The 23,222-nt window shown below is 42.1% G+C and overlaps 1 protein-coding gene across 1 annotated transcript in view; it reads right to left on the bottom strand.

Moving 5' to 3' along the window:
- ipmkb (inositol polyphosphate multikinase b) overlaps positions 1–21,225 on the bottom strand; it is a gene marked incomplete in the record, with an annotated part of 27,558 nt that extends 6,333 nt beyond the window's left edge. The window contains 4 exon segments of the mRNA XM_034237165.1: positions 11,479–11,651; positions 12,072–12,168; positions 15,246–15,331; positions 19,730–21,225. Coding sequence (XP_034093056.1) covers positions 11,479–11,651; positions 12,072–12,168; positions 15,246–15,331; positions 19,730–19,967 — 594 coding nt within the window.
- Positions 21,226–23,222: the final 1,997 nt, after the last annotated feature.

The following is a 23,222-nucleotide window of genomic DNA, read 5'->3' as shown; positions in this document are numbered from 1 at the left end:
GAAGCAGCTCTGAGCTCTGACTGCAGAGTGAAGCAGCTCTGAGCTCCAACTGCAGAGTGAAGCAGCCCTGAGCTCCGACTGCAGAGTGAAGCAGCCCTGAGCTCTGACTGCAGAGTGAAGCAAGCAGCTCTGACTGCAGAGTGAAGCAGCCCTGAGCTCTGACTGCAGAGTGAAGCAGCCCTGAGCTCTGACTGCAGAGTGAAGCAGCCCTGAGCTCCGACTGCAGAGTGAAGCAGCCCTGAGCTCTGACTGCAGAGTGAAGCAGCCCTGAGCTCCGACTGCAGAGTGAAGCAGCCCTGAGCTCTGACTGCAGAGTGAAGCAGCCCTGAGCTCTGACTGCAGAGTGAAGCAGCCCTGAGCTCTGACTGCAGAGTGAAGCAGCCCTGAGCTCTGACTGCAGAGTGAAGCAGCCCTGAGCTCCGACTGCAGAGTGAAGCAGCCCTGAGCTCCGACTCTGCAGAGTGAAGCAGCCCTGAGCTCCGACTGCAGAGTGAAGCAGCCCTGAGCTCCGACTGCAGAGTGAAGCAGCCCTGAGCTCTGACTGCAGAGTGAAGCAGCTCTGAGCTCTGACTGCAGAGTGAAGCAGCCCTGAGCTCCGACTGCAGAGTGAAGCAGCTCTGACTGCAGAGTGAAGCAGCTCTGAGCTCTGACTGCAGAGTGAAGCAGTCCTGAGCTCTGACTGCAGAGTGAAGCAGTCCTGAGCTCTGACTGCAGAGTGAAGCAGTCCTGAGCTCTGACTGCAGAGTGAAGCAGTCCTGAGCTCTGACTGCAGAGTGAAGCAGTCCTGAGCTCTGACTGCAGAGTGAAGCAGTCCTGAGCTCTGACTGCAGAGCAGTGGCGTTTTCTCCTGGAGGCCAAGGGAAGCCAGGCTTCCCCTGTTTTTTTCGGATTGTAGTTATAATTTTAATAAATAAATAAAAACACTTAGTTTAGTTTCGGAAATTATTTGTTGTGTGTTGCTGTCGGCCCGTCTCTCCCCCATTCTCATTGAGTATTTTATAAAGAGTGAAACAGCGCCCCTCTAGATGTTATGGTGAAACAGTAGATTGCACTCTCTGTTGCGAGAGGAGGCCAGCCGAAATTGGCTTCCCTTGGTGAAAAAAAATGGAGGGATTGACCAATCAGACAAGGCTCCCGTCATGCCCCTGCCAACCTGTGATTAGTCAGGGCCGCTGCTCTGGTCAGGGCCATGCCAAGGGAAGCCAGAGGCGGCTGGCTTCCCTTGCCTCACAATCCAATCAAATCGCATCAATTTAATGTTGCAGTGACGCATCCTAAACCCGGAAGTAAGCTGCGCTCGGTTTTCCCTCGACAAAAAAGCAATGGGATTTCTCCATAGGATTTTGGAAAATAGCTCGAAATAAGGTCAGTGGAAAACGAACCTGTTAGATAAATGCACGTTTTGTTCAGTCGGATAATATCCACATGTCTACCCTACTTTTATAATTTTCGAATCATAAATCTAATCGATATAAGATAGATAGCGTCACTGCACCACTCTCACCGCCGTTAGAAAGTAGCAAGCAACTGAAGCAAGTGCAATTATGGAGGGTGGAGATTTGGAGTATTTAATCAAAAATAATTGTACTAAACTTCCGCTACAGCAGCAACAACAAATACAATCTGATGACAGGCCAATGCCCAAACTGGAGCTGTGTACAGCGAGGAAAAAAGGAGCGAATCGGACGTAAGACGTTAAAGGTCTCCTGATTTAGTTTGTGAATGAATGCTTATTAGAGTTTTGTCTGGAGAGTGCGTGCGGAGAAAGTTACCGGTGCGCCAAGTAGGAAGAGGAGCGCACAGGAGACAACCGTTTAATTGCAGACTGTTATGTTTATGTGGGGAAATGGCAGTGCATACATTATTTGAGATATATTTCAAACTCGGACTTCATTTTAAGGACATGTCGGCCAGGGGGTGTAGAGCTATATGTTTATTTTATAGCTTTTCTTTTTAATGACTGATTTTAAATGCCATTTTCTTAATGTCTTTCATTTTTGTAAAGCACTTTGAATTGCCTTGTGTTGAAAAGTGCTATATAAATAAACTTGCCTTGCCTTTGTTTAAGCACCGGATTGGCAAAACAGGAGAGTAAACCAGTCTGCCTTGATCTATGAATTCATGTCCGGGACTCTCACGGTATCTGCTGCCCGCAGCTGTTTTATAGAAGGAAAACCTCCTTCACTTCATGAAATGGCTGCAGGCAGCATCAGGAGGCAGCGGGACGTGTAACTCCGCTTCTGAGAAGTGCAGCACCAGCTGTGCCTTTTTACGTTTTGGTTTAAAAAGTGAATAACGCATGCTGGCCCCGGGACCCGAGCGGTCCAGTTTGTGTCTGGATTTTTTTGGTTCTCTGACGCTTTAACAGAAAAATTAGTCCTTAAACACAAAGTGGCTAGGGTGCAGCGTAGTGAGAGTCAGCTGGATCAGAACTCTGGCTCGCTTTCTGACGTTCAAATCCAAAGAATGAGGACTTTAAATCAACAGTGTTTAGTCAGCATGGAGATCATCTGAACTATCAGCTAAATATCACAAATTCATTTTCATGATCGAAAGTCAATAAACATTATTCCTCATAATTATATATAATCAAATATAGGTTTTTACACAAAAATAGTCGACCTATAGCCATCCTTCATGAGGATCATCACGACACATGATAAAGGTTTTAAGCCTGTGCTCAATGACTTTAAAAAACAACATCATAAGAGCAAATGATCTGTTTGAAAATGTACTTGTATATACTGTTTGTTAATAATTATTGTGTCTGTACATGTATGTATTTGTACATATATTTATGTACGTGCGTGCGTTGCCGCTTCAACGCTTCTGCCCATTCACTTTGAATGGGGTGACGTCACGATTCGCCGAACTGCATTGTGGGAGCAAAGCATAGCTTTTCTCGCGGTGCTCGCTGCAAAAGTAGAGCAATGTTCTACCAATCAAATCCCGTTTATACAAATCTGCCAGTACAAGCGCTAGCCAATCAAACCGCGTGTATGCTGGGAGAGCCAGACCGCAATCACCCGGTGCTTTATGATCAGTCCCTCTTCACCTACCGGGATACAAACCGGAGGAGCCAGTCATGGAGGGAGGTGGCAGAGACAGTGGGTGAAACTGGTAGGTTTTCGCCTGTTTGGGGATTTATATCCAGTGTACTTCGTTTGAATGGACAGCTAGCAAGCATAGACAGTATTTAGCCAGCATGGAATGTTGCGTAAAATAGCACCATAGACATTAATGTCATAAATGTTCATCATATAAAGTGTGACATGTAAAACCTTTTATGCAATTGACAGGAGAGATTCATGTGATTGGTTGTTGGTCGCGTTGCTCGTGTTAACTCCCCAAGCTCAAGACACGCCCACCGCCAAGCGGCAACGCACGCCGCCGTGTGTCGGGGCCGTAAATGTTATGTTTAGTTTTTTATTCAATTTTAACAACATGTTTTTGTTTTTTGGGTGGGAGGGGGGTAGAAACAAACGGACAAAACACACAGTTCTGTATTATGCACTGAATGGACTACCAAGCTGTTTTGTTGTTGAGGGAAAAGGAACAAATAGTAATATATAAGTAGCCTAAGTCTAATTATTATTTAATAAAACGTAATCCAGGATTAACAATGAAATCCTCAAACTATGTTGAAATAAGAGAATTAGCAAATGACAAAGATCATTTGCCTGACGACATCCTGTCTGTGACACTACAGGAGTCTCTGCTGTCAGAGCAGCTCCAGTTGTTCAGAGCAGGAAGAAGGACTCCTAATCACCCGTCAATCTCTCTCCTCCCACATGATCATGTTTCCACCAGGAAGATCATTAGCACTAATTAGTCTCCTCTATGTCAACAAACACAATGCAGAGATTAGTAAGGGAATGTTCCCAGTGCCCTCCCTGTCCTGAGCAGCGACGTGCAGTCAGGGGAAGCAGAGCCTCACCTGTCATACTCCAATGTAACGGAAAAACAACTAAAGAAAAACATTAATAGTAATAATAATAACAACATGTCTCCACTGATCTGTGTTGTAAGTGTGATTTCTGTTTGATTCCAATCGCTTTTTATAGTAAAAATCAGCTAATTTGCCGAGCTCCGCTACAACTACGGGTAGCGATGAGAAGTGAGGCAGGGACGAGCTCTGCCTCTCGTAAGCCCACAGTAACTGGCTGGAGCGCGGGCACTAATGTAGCGCAGGCACTTATTTTGTGAGCGCGCTCAAGCCAGTTACTGTGTGGTGAGGTGAGGCACAGATGAGCTCTGCCTCACCTCAGAATGCGTCACCCCACAGAAACTGGCTGGAAAGCGGGCCCTAAGCGCATGCCTGCACCATCTCACTGTATGTCACCAATGTAATGTTTGTAGATCCCTTTATTACATTTATCCTCGCCATCCATAGTCTCTAAATAACTTATTTCACGTATATGATATTTAGGCTCGCTGGTCTCATCATACAACGGCAATGAAAAAAGCACCAGGGCCATAACCTCTGCCGCACTGAAGGGGGCGCACGTGAGCCCACAGGTTCTTGTTGCTACTGTTATTCTACGCAGTTGAAACTAGAGGAAGATAAGGAGGACTTTTACAAAAAAGTAATAGAGATTGTTGTCCAGAAGGATAGCATGGACTTCATCTTCAAGTCAAGGTAAGACCCCAATTGTAATGCAAATGGAATCTTACTAAGAAAGAACAATCCAATATTTAGATTTTGGGTATCCTTTTGTTGAACGGTCTGTTTAAAATGAATCGAAGCATCAGACTAAAAAAGCTTTTGAAAATAACCGAATATTTCGATAAAGGTCAAAATATAATATTTGTAAATCTGACTCTGAAAGAGTCAGTGCCTCACCAGCCATGAACCTCACCGCACGTCACTGGTCCTGAGGCACTCAGGCCCCGGCCACACGAGTACGAAAACGGCTAAACGCATAGGATTAACGCAAACGCAAAAAAGCTTCCGTCCACACGCAATATTCACCGGATAGTAGGCTTGTTTGAGACGCGTTGCGGCTCGCCTCAAAAGTAGACGAGAATAGCCGATCGCAGCCGGGGGAGGTCTCAAAAAGCTCGCCTGAAGTCGGACAGCTCCGAGTCGGCTTCGTCTTCTTCTTCTCTCAGTTTTTTGGCGGATTGCAAACAACTTGAAGGTGCATACCGCCACCTCCGGAGTCGGCTTGACTCGGTTTGCATTTATAAAGAATGCACACATGTGTTTAATCGTTAATGTCAGATATGTACTAAGTAAATACATTTGTTCCTGCTCAAGATTAGATTCAACTTTATTGTTATTGCCCATATTACAGGTACTGAGACAACGAAATGCAGTTTAGCTTCTAACCAGGTGCAACAAGCAGTAAAGTGAAAAGTAATGTACACAATCTACAGAATAACATATAGAATGAATTGAATGATGAATAAACAGTGAGGGGTATGAATACACTAGCCTGTGAGTATGAACAGTGTGTATGAATATGCTAAGATATATAAAGAATGAAAACGGTAAGCAGTGCAAGTATAGTATAAAATATATGGATATTAATTTCATGATGATAAACATTGTGGAATCAAAACATTCATATCAATAAATCCTTTACTAACTATTATTGTTGTCAGTCTTACATTTTTATCATATATTATTATTAGGGCCGGGACTTTAACGCGTTAATTAAGATTAATTAATTACACAAAAATTAACGCGTTAAAAAAATTAACGCATTTTAATCGCACTTATTTTTGCACCGCGGAACGTTTCTCACTGGATGAGTTTCAGGCGTACCGATTATACTGGAGCACCAACTAACGTTCATGACTTCAGACAACAACAAACCACAGTGAACAACAGTGGGAAATGTTGTTTTAAAAAACGGACGGATGGAAGCGTTGATAAGAGCACGGTTGTGTGCAAATTATGCAAAAAGGAATTCGCATATCACCGCAGCACATCAAGCCTCAAGTATCACCTCAATGCAAAACATATAGCAGCTAGCGTGGACGTTAGCCTCTTTTATCGCGTTCACACCATACAGTCTATGGTTCACACCAAAAAGAGCCGGTACTAAAATTAGTTCATGAGAACCTTTTTACCCCCACGAAAGTCCCTGCTAGAGAGCAGAGAGCTGCTAGAGAGCAGGGACTTTCGTACGGCTCTCTTGTGAGAAAAGAGCTATATTTCTGATTGGCTGGGCGGATTGCAAACCACGCCCCGTAAAACTCCCAAAAAGTTTGGTGAAGCCGCCATTTTATTATCCTCGCATTAGCATTATTAGCATTAGCCCAGCGCAGAAACGCAGAGAGACTAACTTATGGCAACACAAAATAAAACATGGGAGCGGTGGAGATGAGGAGGTGTCGGCGTTCTGGCGATTTACTCGGAAGGCTGCTGGGACTCCCAGCAGCTTCTACTGAAGCCAGTGCCCAACTCCGGGGACTTCCGGCCAGGGACTTTGGGCGGCAGTATACGCCGTGAAGTGGTTTGCGGCCTGCCAGTAAACCCAAAGCAGAAGAAGAAGAAGTGACGTCAGCGGCTTCATTTGTTCTCATGAACTAAGTTCTCATGAACCTTTGTGGGAAAAGTACTGCGGTGTGAATGCGCCTAATGGTATACTAAAATCCATGTGAAAAAAATTGCTTCTCACTGTTCTTAGGTCAAATATTTATATGCGATTAAAAATGCGATTAATTTCGATTAATTAATTACAAAGCCTCTAATTAATTAGATTATTTTTTTTAATCGAGTCCCGGCTCTAATTATTATCAATATGATGTCGGATTGCATTTTTCTAGAAGTTGTTGACAATGTTAATTAACAAAATGAGCTCTGGTGATCTGTTAGGACGTGAAGATTCGTGGCGCACTCATAACGCGCAGGCCATGATTGATTTTTACTGTTGGGACTCGGGTTTGAGTCCAGCATGAACTTTTTTGTTATTTTCATGTCGATGCACATTGAATATTATGTTTGAATAGAGGATTCGTAATATTGTTTGCCGACACCAACATTCACGACCAAGCAGCATTTTAAAGTCTAAATATCCCCAATGACATTTCTGCTGCTATCTTTGCAAAACGAGGTAACAGTCACATCTTATCTGGATGAGTGCTGCACAATAAGGGATACATGTGTGGGTAGTCTTTCATATTAAACATGATCGCTGGTAGATAGCCACAGAAATCGTAACACATTTGAACCTGGGCGGGTCACATTTGAACCTGGGCGGGTCCCAGTTCCGTGGGAGGATCACAGTTTAACACAGATGAAGACTTCTCCACGCTGCTTTCAAACTGTGAGTAAACACCGTGTGCTTCACTTGGAGGCTGTCTGAAGGTATACACAGATGGACTTGGACATTAACAACGATATTCCGTAATAAGTCTGGAAACAATAGCTGGTTTAAATGATTTATTCGAGCAACTCGTTTGTCTTGTTGTCGTCCTCGCTGTTCGCGTCTGGATATCGCCATCGTAACCACAACCTCACACACTGGTACTGGATGTGCATCAACGTGTTCCTAAGAAGCCAAATATACCAAAAATATGTTTGTAAACGACAGAAGAAAGCGATCGAAATGTGTATTTCAGTCGAAAGCCACGCACCCCACGGAAACGAGTTGATCGGGAAACAAGTTGATCCGGAAACAAGTTAATCCGGAACACCGGCCGACAGTAAAAATAAACATATTTATAACTAGTTTAGGTAGTTTGAGAGGTGTCTCCGTCCTGTCAGATTAGACTTCACTTGTGTTTATGTCCATATCGAGAGAAAGATAAATAATCTGAATTCAGTGTGCAGGTTACTTTGACGCGGGGGGTGAGCAGCAGAGGTGGGGAGAGGCGGGGCTATTGTCTCATCATTATCAGAAAATGATCGTATAGGGCGTACACACTGAGCCGTTTGGACCCCCCAGAGCGTTGCGTATGCCGTTCTATCCACCTTGGGACCCGTTATCGTTACCGTAGTCGTTTAGTGCCGTATTTCGGTCGTCCTCGTGTGGCCGAATGGTCTATATGACACTAAACAGTAACGCAAACGACCGTTTTCGTCCTCGTGTGGCCGGGGGCCTTAATATCACTTATTTTCCTCTTTTTAACCATCAGATTAGAATGCTATGAATGCATGTTAATAACAATACAAATGATGGAGACAGCCTCAGTGGGTACTATTGAAAAGGAAAGGGAAAAACTGAGATTTTCTGAGAATAAATTACCAAATGTACAAGAAGATTGTAATTGTTCCTCATACTAAACATTTTCTTCTGAATACTAAAAGTGTTCTTCTTTATACTGCGAGTGTTGACCTCTTCATGCAGAAGTGTCTCAGCAGATTTGTCAGCCTATTAAATGAAAATAGATGTGAAGCCCTAAAGGTCAAGACGAGGAGATTGTGTATTGTCAGCCTCAGGAGTGGAGTCTTCATCCAACAGAGAATAAGTGATGCTGCAATGCACCACCAGTTACACCGCTCTGATAAACCTCTCTAAGACGTGTTGAAATCAGCCAACATCAACTACTGTGCATAGAAAACATGTCACTCTAAATGCTAATATGGAGTAGTGTTGCACGGTTTGTTTGTGATACCGATACTTGAAAGGTACCGCGATATACCCTGCCGTTAAAAACGGTACGATTCCTCCGTTTCATTAGTATCTGTACTTTAAGAATGACAGGGAAAAGTACTCTGGTGAGAAAGCGCCGTGTGTGTTTAGCGCTCTGCTTCCACTCCCTGCACTGCAGCCGTGCCTGCAGTCCCGCCCCTCTCAAGCACGTTCTAAGTCCCTCCCCTCTCTTGTGCACTCGGCCACGCGCTAGCTGCCAGAGCATGTGAGAAAACGAGAAGCATGGCTGCAAGTGGGAGTGCAGCTGCCGCTGCGCCTCGGCTTGTTGACACAAAAGACGCCAGAAGCGACATTTGGAAGTATTTGAGCTATATCTCTGACAGTGAGGGCAAGCCTACGGACACCACGAGGCCTGTCTGTGAGAAATGTTTTAGATCCCTGCAAACCAAGGGAGCCAACACATCAGACTTGGCTAAGCACCCGCCGACCGGAATCCAGAGCTGTTTAAATAATTTAAAGACAGACAGGTTAGCGAATGTGATAGATAACATAATTACATCGTGCTCAAGCCCATGCCCTCACATCTAAGTCAAACAAGTGTAATTTATTTTGTGACAAACGAACGTTTTCGTAGTTTGACGAAGCAAACTTACCAATGTGGCTAACATCTGCAATGTACATTTTGTCAATAATTATTTATATTACTGTACATGTTAATATAATATAAAAAAAATTATATTTTATAAAACAGAAAAGTTGTTTGAGATGATGCTTAATTTTATTTAATACGAATTCTTGTCATTTATTTTGTTTATTGTTCTCATTGTTTAAAGGTTTGTGTTATGGTTATGGTTCTGGTGTGAAATAAAGCACAATAATTACATTTAAGACTGTTTCCCTTTTTTTAAGAAAAGTATCGAAAAAGAATCGGAATCGCAATTCTTGACTTGGTATCGGTATCGAAACCAAAATGTTGGTATCGTGACAACACTAATATGGAGTAGTGCAATATCAAAATCACACTGTTAAGAATTCTACCTAACACACACATTTTGGTAAAGGCGAAGATATCAGAAAAAAATCATTCCAAATGTTATATCTTACATTAATAGTAATGTTTTAAAAATGATCATTCCCTCTTATTTTTACTAAGTATATCTTAATTGTAATATCAGTCAAAATGATCGCAAGTAAGTAGTTTGTCTGACTCTACACTGTGCAGCCCCAGAGCATATCAGAGCATTTAAAGCTGTAACAACTCCTGTGTTTAATGAATTACACAATTGTGTTTTGCTGGATTTGATGAGTTTCACTTTTAATTTGTAGGAACAAGACTGTTACAGTTCAGCTCCAGAACTTAGTGGAAGTGAGCACAGATCCAAGATGAGGTTCAGGTCTTTATCTCCACTGGTCTCTATAGAGATCAGCAGACGTCATTCAGTGGACGTTTATGATCCGTAGGGTGCGGACATACAGTCACAAAGCTGCTGTCTCACCAGTCACTTACTCTCAGGTTAGCTTACACTGCCAAGCCTCTGAGCACAGAGCACCAATCAATGGGCCGTTTCTCACATACTACACAAAGGAGGGCAGGTCGAAATATATCACCTATTTCCTCAAAACACAGTTTATCACCTGCTCTAAGTAATGAATAACTTTTGAATGTTGTCCAATGACAAAATGAATTAAATGACTATAACAAATAACACACATGTTGCCTATGAGACGATGGTGTTGCTATATTTAATGAAATGTCAGAAAGTGTGTTTATACTCAGCTGATCAAAGTATCATTCTGTCTTCAGGATTGAAAATGCAGTATAAAACTGTGTGGTATCAGTCGGGTTTCAAACCATGTCCAGTGTTTGAAATCACTGTAAACATACCAATAACTTCAGAGACATTCTTGCTCTCCACAGAAACAGTTGGGTGTTTTGTGTTTGTTTCCCGCTGCAGGCAGAACAAACCCAAAGCAGGATATTTACTGATGATGATACTGATGAACGTTGCAATGGAAACTGATCAGAGCGATAACGGTTTCGTTATGAGTCTCTTCCTTCCAAACAGATAAGAATTTCTCTCCTGATATATATCTTTTTCACTCATATGGAAAAATAAATGATGCTGCTCATCACCCTGAGTCAACAAACAGCTCAGATCAACAACAGATATTTACATGTGTGTTTGTGTGCGTGCGAGGAGAGGACGGAGAACCTAGCAGGACCATAATGACAGCAAACCAGGACTCAGCATATACTTTGAAATGTTTCTTAGAGACTCGACTCCTGCTTGGCCCTTTAAGCTCAGCATTTCTTGGCTCTTCTAAATCGCCTTTATAGAAACTGCAGCACCAATTGATCTGGGCACACTTCATACGCTGAGAAAACTGAACTGTTAACTTGAATTAAATGTATTATGTCAACAAATGTCACGTAACTGTATTTTTGTATGTTTGTTAAATGCAATAATAGTATGCACATGACATTTGTGCACGTCTGCACAGCCCTCCACTTTAAAATATCATTCACTGTAGTTTGCCATGTATTGTCATATTCTCATTGTCTTAAGTGTTTTAGCATTTTTAGCTTTTAAGGTTCTTTGTATATTTAAATTTGGTGTAAATACTTGTCTTCAGTATTCTTTTTTTACCTACTTTTGCAACTTATTTTCTTAAGTTATTATGTTGGCACCACCCGTTACCAAAGCACATTCCTTGTATGTTTAAATGTACCTGGCAATAAACCTGATTCTGATTCTGTTGAACCTGATCTGTTTTCTTATTAAACGTAAATCTGCTGACATATTACATTTAACTAAAGTCAACGTTTTTTCAGAGCAGAAAGCCCTCTTGAAATGTTTACAGTAATCCTGCTATAAACCTAACTAAAAACCTAGCCCCTCTGGTGGGTTATTGAGGCTCAACGTGCGCTCACCCTCATGCCGAGCACCAGGAAGCCGATCTCCTCCATCAGCGGGTACTTCCTGATCTGCTGCTCCCGTTTCTCCTGCGAGGCGAACGGGTCGTAGCTCCTCTGGCCCAGCTTCACGTCCATGATGCACGGCTTCACAAAGCGCCGCGTCACGTCCTCCAGCTTCAGGTACAGGTCTGAGGCGGGGGGGGTGATGTTATTACAAGTTAAGCATTAATATGCAAAGTCATGCTGAACAGAGAATGCATCATCAACTTGTACTGAGCTGCTGAGTCCATTTGTTGGTTAAGAAAATAAATGTTCACACAGAACTTCATTTCCCACGGTTTCTTTAAAATGTTGACAGCTCATGTTCTGATATTTATAAAGACGTATAAAGAACGAGCCCAAGGTATACTTTGCAGATGTTGATATGGTTGTGTAGAAGAGTGGTGATGAGGAGTTATCGATAGTGTTTTTATAGGAGACTGATGTTGGCTTTTTATTTCTTTTATAAACAAACCCATATGGCTCATGTGAACGGTAAGAAAGAAGCTTTCCCCTGAAATGGACTGCATGTTAACAGGTTTCTCCACATCTCCATCTCTGAGTCTCACCGTTGGGGCTGTCAGGAGAGGACCAGGTGCCGTAGTACTTGGGCAGATGGCTCTGGAGCTCCAGAAGGCATGGATCACAGCAGTCCTCTGCATACACCTAGGACACACACACACACACACACACACATTACCACCTTCATACTATACAGTACATACAGATGGATAGCAAACTATATATCTGTCGCCGTCATTTCTGTTCTGAAAAGATTGGTGCCAGTCAGTTTGTCTGGAAAGATGTTAAAGTCCTGGACATTGGGGGAGACATTCTGGTCGAATATTATCTATGTATAATTGAATTGAGAAACAATTGATAGGAAGGCTATTCACAATGACGCCGTAACCCAGTTTGAAGCCTTCATTTTGTTTTTAATATAAAATATACTGAATAAAAAACCCTTTGTAAACAAACAAAACAAACCATGTAGGGCTGTCTGGCTGATCATATTTGAATTAGGGTTGCTTTTGCAGAGAATCCTCTCTCTGCCGGCACCCTAGAGACGAGATGACAGCAAGTCTGACACTTCTGAGGACTTCACAGGCCGTTGAGAAATCACAGTGATGGTATCTTGTTGCATGCTTGTGGCGTCAGTGAAAGGATCTCATGCTGACTCATCTATACAGCAGGCTTTTTAACTAGACACTATATTAATAAATGTCAGATTCCAACAGATTTTCCCGGTCAGAGTCTGGGAAGGGAACACTGGCTGCAACTAACCATTCTCTTCATTATGCTTTACTCTGGTTACTTTTTGGATTACCCAATGTTAGTTCAGCCTATTAACAGATATTCTGAAAGGAATCTGGGAAATAAGAAAATACTGGAAAATATCCCAATTTGAAGTCCAAGGTGCCCTTTCTCTGACAGACATAAAACATGGATACACTTCAATTCATGGAATCACTGAACTAATGACAGAGGGGTCTTTGGTCAGGAAGCACAATCTGAATTTGTAAGATGAAAATGGGGAAAATTCTGCGAACATTTCTCAGCAGCTTGTCTTGTTATAGTTACTTCACCTAGAGTCGGGAGTCGGGTGGGTTGAGATGTGTGTGTTGGGATTAGTGGGGCTGGTTGGGTGAAGGCGGACGTGATAACATGACTCACTCAGTTAGTTTGAGAGTTGCTGAGGCTGACAGAGATGCTAAGCTCTAAAGCAAATACTGAGCAGCACACACACCTGTCACAGAGAATGACATAGTCCGCTATGGAATGTCTGATATCTTTACTGAGCATTAAGACAAGGGGTCGACCGATAATCGGTATGGCCGATTATCGGGGCCGATATTCCGCATTTGACCGTTTATCGGTATCTGCCTTTTTTTTATCAAATTGCCGATAAAACTTTGGCTCCGTTTCTCTGGCTGCAGTCACGACTCTGTGTACACGAGCAATGTCCCGCCCACAGCGCTATCTGATAGGCTATTACTGAAGATTTTCCGGGCGGGAGCCAGAGAGGCGGGACCTTCTTAGATTACAGGCAGGTGCGAAAGAACGCAGACACAGACTGAAGCAAGCAGCAGCGCTGAGCGGCAGAGCCATACATGTGTTAAACCGAAGTTCAATAAACATCCCTATCCCCTATGCTGAAGTTGCAAAAACACCACGATCTTATGATCCAATTCTATCAGTTTCCCAGTTACACAGGGACGCGGGAAGTCAGTCAGAGTTGGGGGTGCGTGCAGCGTCTCGCAGCGGAGTGGTGGTGTGGAGGGGGGGGGGGGGGGGGGGGGGCTGCGAGTGGAGCCTGGAGCAATTACATTGCAAATACTGACATGAGCCCCACCACTGTATGGGTTATCCCTACCATAGATTACCCAACAAAAATACTCTCTCGCAACTGCCGACCCGTATTGCGCATGCGCAGATCTAAGATCCGGTAGAAATGATAAAAAAGTAAAAGTCTGCTGCTTATTGTTCTACTAGACCAAAATAGAGTCAAAGAGTATATGAGAGTGAGAGTGTGTTAATTAATATATTTGGCAGTTTGGAGTAAGTCTGTAGATTTGTTTGTGTGTGTGTGTTTCACGTATAGGCCTCTCACGATAATTAATTTTGTTGGATACATTTTCCCGGAAATTATTGCGATAAACGATAATATTGTCGGCAACGTTGTATGACCATTTTAGACCACTGACATAATGATAATAGTAATTCAAGTACATCCTTTCAAACTGCTAGTCACATCCTCATGTAAATGGAAATGTATCGAGTTCATTTCTATTTATCGTACGATAAGTCAATGAATTGCTTATCGCGACAGGCACACAATAAAACAGTGGAATTGTGTATTTGTATATATATCCTATATATATGCTAAGGTCCCGCTGCTGACACGATAGCAGTCATTTAGTGTGCATAAGTGTAATTAAACCCATGACATCAAAATCTCACTCCAGCCAGGAACCCAAAGTTGGCAACCCTACGGTATCGGCCTTGAAAAAGCCATATCGGTCGATCCCTAATTAAGACCGTACAATTCTCCAGCAGCCACTGTGTATGGAAAGTGATGTTAAACATGTATTTAAGTGGCTATCATTCAAACTGTATTGCAGCTGTATGTAAAGGCTGAAAGCTCTTCCTACAAATTGAATTGAAAATACAAAACAATTTGATTTGAATAAATATTCAATTAAAGCTGAAAGAGATCTAACAAACATGTAGCCACCTACAGACGCCTGTTTTTTGTGTATTTCCTTTTGGTGTTTGTGCATGTAGTTTTATGGATCTATTTACATGCATGTTGTAAATGAGCATTTCGCTTTAAACATTAATCATGGTGCATCTGGTCTTTGTGCTTAATGCGTGTTTTGCAAAATAATATTGTCTATATAAAATAATAATTTAAAAAATATTTCATGACGGCTCTTTAGAGAAGTGGGGTAACAATGTCAAAGAAGGATATTACGCAATACAAAAAGTGATGATGAACAATACATTGCAGTATCAACCTGTTCGGAACTGCTTAGTCATCAAACACACCTTTAACATTGGATGGTTCAAAATCAATACATTTTGCACACTACATTGATTTTCACCCGTTCTTTCCAATACGATGACAGCTCATGCTCTAAAGAAATAATGAAGCTACATGTGAGCCTTAAGTATATTTTGCAGGTGATGATATTGTTTTGCATGTGACTGTGTGAGAGTAGTATTGAACGCATCAGTGTTACCATGCTGTAAAACTGCATCTCTCTGGGCCCTCTGGGTGGGGGCTGGAGCTGCTTCAGGACCGTCCCATCTGGGTGCTGCAAGATCCCTGCAACAAATACAAAGACGCCACTGATCATTAAAACAAAGTTGATCAACTTAAAGTACAGTGCTTCAACGGTCAAATAATAAGTAACAGTTAATGAAATGAGGAGTTAGTCATCCGTTCTCAGCCCCCGTTCAGCAGACTGTATCATTGGTACATGTGTACACATTGGTAATGTGGTCAGCACTTTATTCAGAACAGAAGTGGTTGTCACGAGTAAACATTAACAGTTCACTGGGTTCCCACTGTGGGTGAGGTTAATGTTACACAGTGAATCAGACAACCTGCTGTCATCTATCAAACACAACATGGACAGCAGCACTAAAGTCAAGAGAGACAGGGGGAGCACTATGTAGACACAGTTTGAGAACATGGACACAAAACAGTAGAATCCGTCAATATGGGGGTGATTGTATTTATTAGGAAATGTCTAACTGAGAGGAACATTTCAAAGAAATAGAGAGCAGCATAAGGGACTTGTCTCTAGAAGAGATAAGCCAATGACATGTATGCATGAGCGTTCAAAGAGAACCTCTCGTGCCATCATTACCCTTTAGTTTACACTACCTGCTGACACACATAATGAAGTCAAGACTCTAAATAGCAATTGAGACTATAAACGGATTTGTACAATGTTAACCCATGTAGTTAATCAACTACCAAGTAGTAGGGTCCTTTTCTCATACACTTCTTTACAATCAAACCTATTTTAGCTACAAGTGAAGTCGCTCCCTGCTGGCCATTAGAAATAATGAGGGTTTAAGGAATCCATTTTTAGACTCCTAGGTTGCAGCTTGATTTGGATGGAAGTGTCATGATCTTGCTTCCATTAAGAAAGGGCTTTCTACCTCTGATCACATGTAGGAGAGCTGCAGAGAAACATGTTTAGAGTTACCAGGCAAATACATGTTGGCTGATTTGGTGGGGTTGTATTCATTCATCACAACCAGGGAAGCCAGTTGACTGACAGGCACATGAATATGATGGTTTATCAGACAACACATTGCACTGAGGTCTACAGCTGTGAGGAGTTCTCGGGTGATGAGCAAGCTTCAAGTGTTCTGCCAGGTCAGGCCTGATTAACAGTCCAACATCGATACAGCTTTTCAACAGCAAGGACTTGGGTCAGTCACACTTTCAAAACCATACATCAAAATGTAATTCATACTAACAACTAAAGCAATTCACACTTCAACTTACTTCCACATCATTCAGTATGAAGTAACAGTATATATAGCTCTAATATAGGGATGTAAGGCGCGGAGATTCTAGAATAGTTGCAAAGAGTCAAATGACTGACTAAAGAAGTAGTGTTTTAACTGTACATTAAGCAAGGAGGGAATCTGACAGTCCAGATGAATACTGCGAATAAGACCAAAGTGTAAACATAACTCATGTGTTTGTACAGGCCACACCACAAGCTATTATATGAGATCCAGCCATGACTTGAACACTGCAATATAACTGTTTCTTATATGAGAATGAGGATACGTTTAAAAAGGTGTTGTATTCAATTACTAATTGCAGTAATCAGTAATGAACAGATGGCCTGAGTAAAACTGCATTAGAACTGACTCGTGTTTTTCTTTGAAATAGTCAGTCAAGCAATCGAGGCATCTAGGCTTCAAAAACAAGTGCTCTTCCTTTGTGAATATTCACTTTCTGGACAAACTGTGTGAGTTTCATAAACGTATGTTAGCCCATTTTTTGCAATAATCCAAAATCATATTAGATATTTGTTTGGAGATGACCAGCATGATGCTGACTTCCAGGTTCAACCCACACAAAGATGTCCTTCCCGCAGCATTATAGTGACTTGGCCACCCAGGTGGATCAACACAATAACGGTTGTAATGTCAGCAGCCTTATTATGAAAGCACTCATATTGGTTCACCTTATTTTGCCATTCTTGTGAGATATTTTAAAGTGTAAAACAGAACTGAGTGGCAACGATCAGTAGTTTGTAGCTTTGAGATTTAAAGTTTAAAAGTCCTGCCCCGCCTTCACCATGAAGAATTAGCATGCAGCAGCTGACAGGTGAACACTGAGTAACACAGCGGCAGCCGGACTTTCACCTTTGCCTTTCTGTGTTGCATCAGATCCTGTGACTACATTATGATCCAACTAAACACACACACACACACACACACACACGCACCAACAGCACCCATATGGAAACTTCATCAGATTTGCATGTAAAAGGGCGCGTTTCCTGACACAACCCTTACATACAGCTTGTTGAACACTGCTTGCCCCTGCTTTCATTGGAACTAATGAAACCTGCCTCAGTCTACCATCCATGACAATCTCTACTTTTCTGCCCATCACTTACACACATTTAAACACAGACCTACAAACTGAAGGCCTGAGTAAACAGGCTGATGCTCAGTCAGTTCAAGCTGAACAGGATCCACTGCTTGATCGGTTACAGAGACTGCAAAACAATGTACTCTATCCTGGCTGTTAGTTTCAACATGCTATAATATGCGGCCTGTGTTAATGATTGTTCACTAGCGAGCCCAAGGAGGGACTCCGATAAGATCATTACTGTCAGATGTACTGCATTCCCTACTCCTGTTTGCGTGTGGATCGTGCAGATGAGACATGAGACATTCCGGAGAAATCAACACAGCTATAATCTACAGAAAAACTCTCACGCATCATTTCACACATTTAGATTGCATTGATCAGATTACATATTAAGATGGCTTATACATTTGATATTTCATTTACTGCGTGCAAACATGTTCCATGGCAGTTTATTGCTTCATTCCAGCAAAAACTGCTTTAGCTGTCACTTTTAATTTCAGTAGAAAATCAACTAGGAAATAAATAAATGCAATATTACACACTTCTAGTTCTGTCCCACTCTGTGTTCACACCGACTCATTTCCAACTAACCCAGAGCAAAGATACATTACACAAACATGGATCATGATCTGCTAGTAGCATTATTAGACTGAAACTGGAGTTAAAACACCATATTAATAACATACAGGTCAAAACAGGAAAGGTTCGCTGGAAAGCCCATTAACTTAACACAGTGAACCAAAAGGAAATGAAATGTTTGTCATTCCAAAGAAAACTGTGATGCAAGGCTACATCAAAGGGCTCAGGTTAAACGGGTACAATTCAGCCAGAGCAACTTGTGGACAGACAGGTTGGTCCTGTTGACGGCAGGCTACAGGACACTCCTGAGGGCGATTAACACACATCATTACCATGTGTGTTCCAGGAAGTTGATATATACAGTCTTTGGTTGCCATTCATGGAGGTAACCGACTGATCAGCTATGACTCACATGTCTGAAAGGCACTTTTACTTCCAGTATCATGCTCAACCAATGCAGCTCTGCACCTCGCCTGATAACACATAATGGCTCCTTTAATAGTGTCAGATGTCCTGCGTAGCCTATAGGAGTGTGAGACAGTAAAGGTGACTACAAAGGCACAAAGTATCTCTGTTTGATCATATTTAGTGCAGAGCTTTACAAGTTAAGATGTAGCTGGGGTAGATGAGTAGTGAGAAAGATAATGTATTCATTTCCACAGGTGAACGTCAACAAGGCTGGGACACTGACAATGACTCGTTCATTCCCCCCGATAGATACTATATGTAACATTAACGCATATCATGTGACACCAAATACTGTGAACCTCGCACTTCCCATGTATATTCTGCATATTTATTGTTGTACTTTATTGTTTGTATATTTGGTGTATTTATATTTATTTTAAACATGTATTTGTATTATAAATGGCTTACGTTTTTTTTCTTCCAATATTTGTATTGGGGGGAATTAACGAGTCATTGTCAGTGTCCCAGCCTTGTTGAAGTTCACCTGTGGAAATGAATTACATCTGATGTACTGTGGCTGAATTGTACCCGTTTAACCTGAGCCCTTTGATGTAGCCTTGCATCATTTTTATATTTGTTCCTGTTTTACAACTGAATTCCTCACATTGTGTTTATGTATGCACCACTGTACACCAAAAGCAAATTCCTTGTAAGTGTAAAACCACTTGGCGATAAACCTGATTCTGATTACAATTTGCATGCTGCTCCCTTAAATGACATCTCCTAATTCACTCTTGCTGACAGCAATTGTAGGCTATAGAATTAGTAGAGTTAGGCCTTTTGTGAATTTCTTCTTTTTCATTGTTTAGGTTAACTGATCTTCCCACACAGGTTTTCCAATAACAAACTGTGGGTGGTGCAGTCTGAGGAAAGTTGTAGATAAGAAACTGTTGGTGGGTTGTTTGTGGGCTAAATGTTCCCCCCAATCTAAAAGCAATATATTATCCAATTCACAACAGTTGGCAGCCAGGTGTAAACAAATTGATCTATTATTTTAATGACAGAAGCTTTAATCATAGGAAAGGTCTTGTCCATGTTACTTACCCACTGTATCCACTCCATACTTGTGACCCGCCACCTGATGTGACAGCGGGACGCAGCCGTTCAGGTGAGCCTGGCCTTGTGGCCCCGGTGACCGTTGACCGGACTTCTCTTTCCCGGGGTGCCCGGCGGAGAGCCGCGGGGTCAGGCTGACCCCAACAGCGCCTGAGCTGGGGGTCAGTTCCAGTCTTCCAAGGGCTAGAGAGGACTCCATCATCATTTGACGCTGGGTTGTTGACATTTGCAAACAAATATTTAAAAAATGGGGGGAAACAATCTTTGTCTAAGAAAAAAATAAAATAAAAAAATCAACCAGATGACTGAATTGATTCACATGCTGTTATTATGTAAGCACACAATACAGCCCAGAACACAAATTGTTAGGGCGTGAGTTTGAGAAGCCCTCATGGAAATGGTCCAGTCCAGGCGAAACCAGCACAGCAACTTCGGTCGTGTCTGCCGTGTTCGACCACCGACAACAGTCACGGGCAGCAACAGTGTCGTTCCCCCCGCTGTGTCCGGTTGCGAAACAGGGCTCCCGAACCAGCGTGAATTGAGTGATTTTCATATCTTAAACAGAAGCATAAATACACCCTGGCCACATCCCACTTCCTAGTAGTGTCAAATAGTTTGAAGGCAAGGCCGACTTCCGTTTGCAACTTCCAAAATAAAGCGAATGGAGATATCGAATCTGCAGTGTACCACGGTATTAATAAATCGTTGATATATGTTGCTATTAGAGCCGCCTGTCGTTGTGTCAAAGTGTTTAGACTCTGTCCAATCTCAAACGATGTTGATCAAAGTCAAACCAAATACATTTGGCATATTTATTGTGAAGGCAAGGTCAACCCACTTCCGGTCTCAACTTGATCACGTTCTGCTAACCTGACGCAACTTCACTTCCTCGGTCCAGAGAAGTAAATACTGTTGTATCTCAGTAATGGTGATATTACGACACACTTAACAGTGATATCCAGTTCCAGTCATCAAATAGAGAAGCAGGCGGGGCGAATGGAGACAATAAAGTGTCGAAATTGCATAAAGGGCCATTCATCAGTCCTTGTGTTTGCTAAGTCATCGATACTGTCCATTAGGCTGCTAAGCGAGCCCTTCCTCGCGTCACAATTCGGCACACCAGAGGGACCTGACACTTGTCGTACAACCGTCCTCTAGACGAAAGGCAACCCGTTCAAGATGATCACAAAAAAGATGCATTATCGTCCTTAAATCCATCATATTGGATTGTATCTCAGTTGTAGATATCCAGGTGAGTGTAGGCGGCTACCTCTCCGTACCGAACAGCGCCCAAAGCCTCCCACACGTTTGCGACAGTTTCCAATAGTGCCGCAAATCATTCCTTCACATCAACTGACAGTTCGGCCCAATCCCAAACCAAGGCCCCGTCTCAGGTCGGTTAAATTAAATCCTTGCTTCCCTCACTTGCGTCGTTTCCCTGCGACTAGTCCCTCGCACCAGGGAAGCATGGAGAGACGCAAGGAAACCACGAGAAGCAGGGAAATGAGTTTTAAGAGCAATGGGACGTCCTTTCCTCCGGAGCGTCACGTGAAGCGACGTCCGTTTGTGATGACGCTGCACAGCTGATCGTCTGACAGCAGCTCTGTCCCCGTTATTTCCACACACACCCCCGCCTCTGTTTGTACACATTTACTGACACAAACATGTGTATCATCTGTTGCAGACCCAAATAAATAAAATAAAATAAGAACTCATTCTCAAAAAAGATAAACGCCATTCTTAAAATGTATAAACGAACAATAGTTTGATTAATATTGATTAGAGTGCACAATAGAAATAAAAATAATTGAGAGAAGAAAAAGAGATATGTTATCTATCAAAACCCAGTTAGATTAACATTCATTGGATTGCACACTTTGTGTGTTTGTGTGGATATGTAGCACATTAACATTTTAATAGCACTTAATGACTGACTGAATGGAAATGACAATAAATGAAAATGTAAAACGAAAAAAGCGATCATGAAATTGTTTCCAACAAATGAATAAAATGATTTTTCACCACTTTGTTGTTCAGATATATCACATATTTGTAAATAAATGATACATGAATTGAAACAAAACACAGTATAAACTGAGGAGTGACTCCCGTGAGGTTCATGTATTTTCTTCACTCCGCTGGGAAACGGCTCTCATGTCAAGAAGCATCAGATCAGTGCATGCGCTGCATCGTCCAATCAGTGAGCGATACACAGTAAGGGGGCGGGGCGAGTGTCTGAGGATTTCATCGGAGGATGGTCTGGTGGTTCCTCGGTTATCGCTCCTCCATTATCGCTCCTCGCTCCTCGGTCCTCGGTCCTCCGGCAGAAATAAGAGCCACGGGACGGTACTCAAGATGGTGCAGACAAATCAACTTCCGGTGAGACCGAGGAGCGAGGAAATGAAAATAGTCGACCTGAGACAGGGCCCAAGTCATACACATTACCCCTCCGTGACGGAGTGAACTCTGTGGAGTGACACTCGCAGCTCAACGAGGCTCCCTCTTGTCAGATGGAGGGAGTAAATACAGCAGCAAGCTTTGGGACAAACTCCCCTCTCTCCGGCAGAAACAGGAAATGCCATGTGTAACAACGGTTTCAAATCAGCATCTCTTAGACAAAAAATAAAAATTCATAACTAAATTAAAACTCCAAAAATCTTTAATTGTGTTACTTCTTCTGTAAAGCTCTTTTAGTTTTAAACCTGATTTGTATAAGCTTCTTAGTTTTTACAACAATCTGTAAATATACACAACTTTATCATAAAATGCACACATTTACCTTTTTCTAGATTAAACACAGGTACGATCCTAAATTAAAAACATATGAGATTATCATGAGGTTGTTAACATCGCAATTTATCAGTGGATGTTTGCTGGAACTACTTGTTAACAGCGTGTTTCCTGAGGGACACACACTGCGTTGAGACCGGCAGGGGCGCGGGAAGGGGGGGGGGGGGTGAGGGCGCTGCAGCACTCCCTAGCGGCAGGCGGAGCAGAGCTCCCCTGTCTGCACATTTATTTTATTTTTATATATTTATTTCATTTCATTGTGCCTGAGATTATATTTTATATGATACATTATTATTCAAATGATCATTTAAAACTATATGATAACTTATTTTGCTTCAGGGAAGAAAAATAAAAAAGATGTGGAAAAAAACGTTTTTTGTTAGGAACAGTATAACCCTAACCCTCAGTCGGCTATTTTTAACGTGACGCACAACAACACAAGTAACTGACATGGCGCAAAAACGTATCTCGGAATTTGTTCTCTCCATATCATGTGCATAATCTGTATATGTATCAATATCATGTTTGTGGTATTTTAATTATTATTTTATGGTTATAGCTGCTGCAACTGTGCATAATCTGTGTAATATGTAGCCAATACATTCCACATTGTTGGTAAAATAATATTTTACATATTTGTAGTGTGTGTGTGTGTGTGTGTGTGTGTGTGTGTGTGTGCTTTTGTGCATGC

Source organism: Gymnodraco acuticeps, unplaced genomic scaffold (genome assembly GCF_902827175.1).
Source record: "Gymnodraco acuticeps unplaced genomic scaffold, fGymAcu1.1, whole genome shotgun sequence".
NCBI classification, from domain to species: domain Eukaryota; kingdom Metazoa; phylum Chordata; class Actinopteri; order Perciformes; family Bathydraconidae; genus Gymnodraco; species Gymnodraco acuticeps.
Note: the sequence above shows the minus strand (reverse complement) of the source record. Positions and strands in the feature narration are given on the sequence as shown.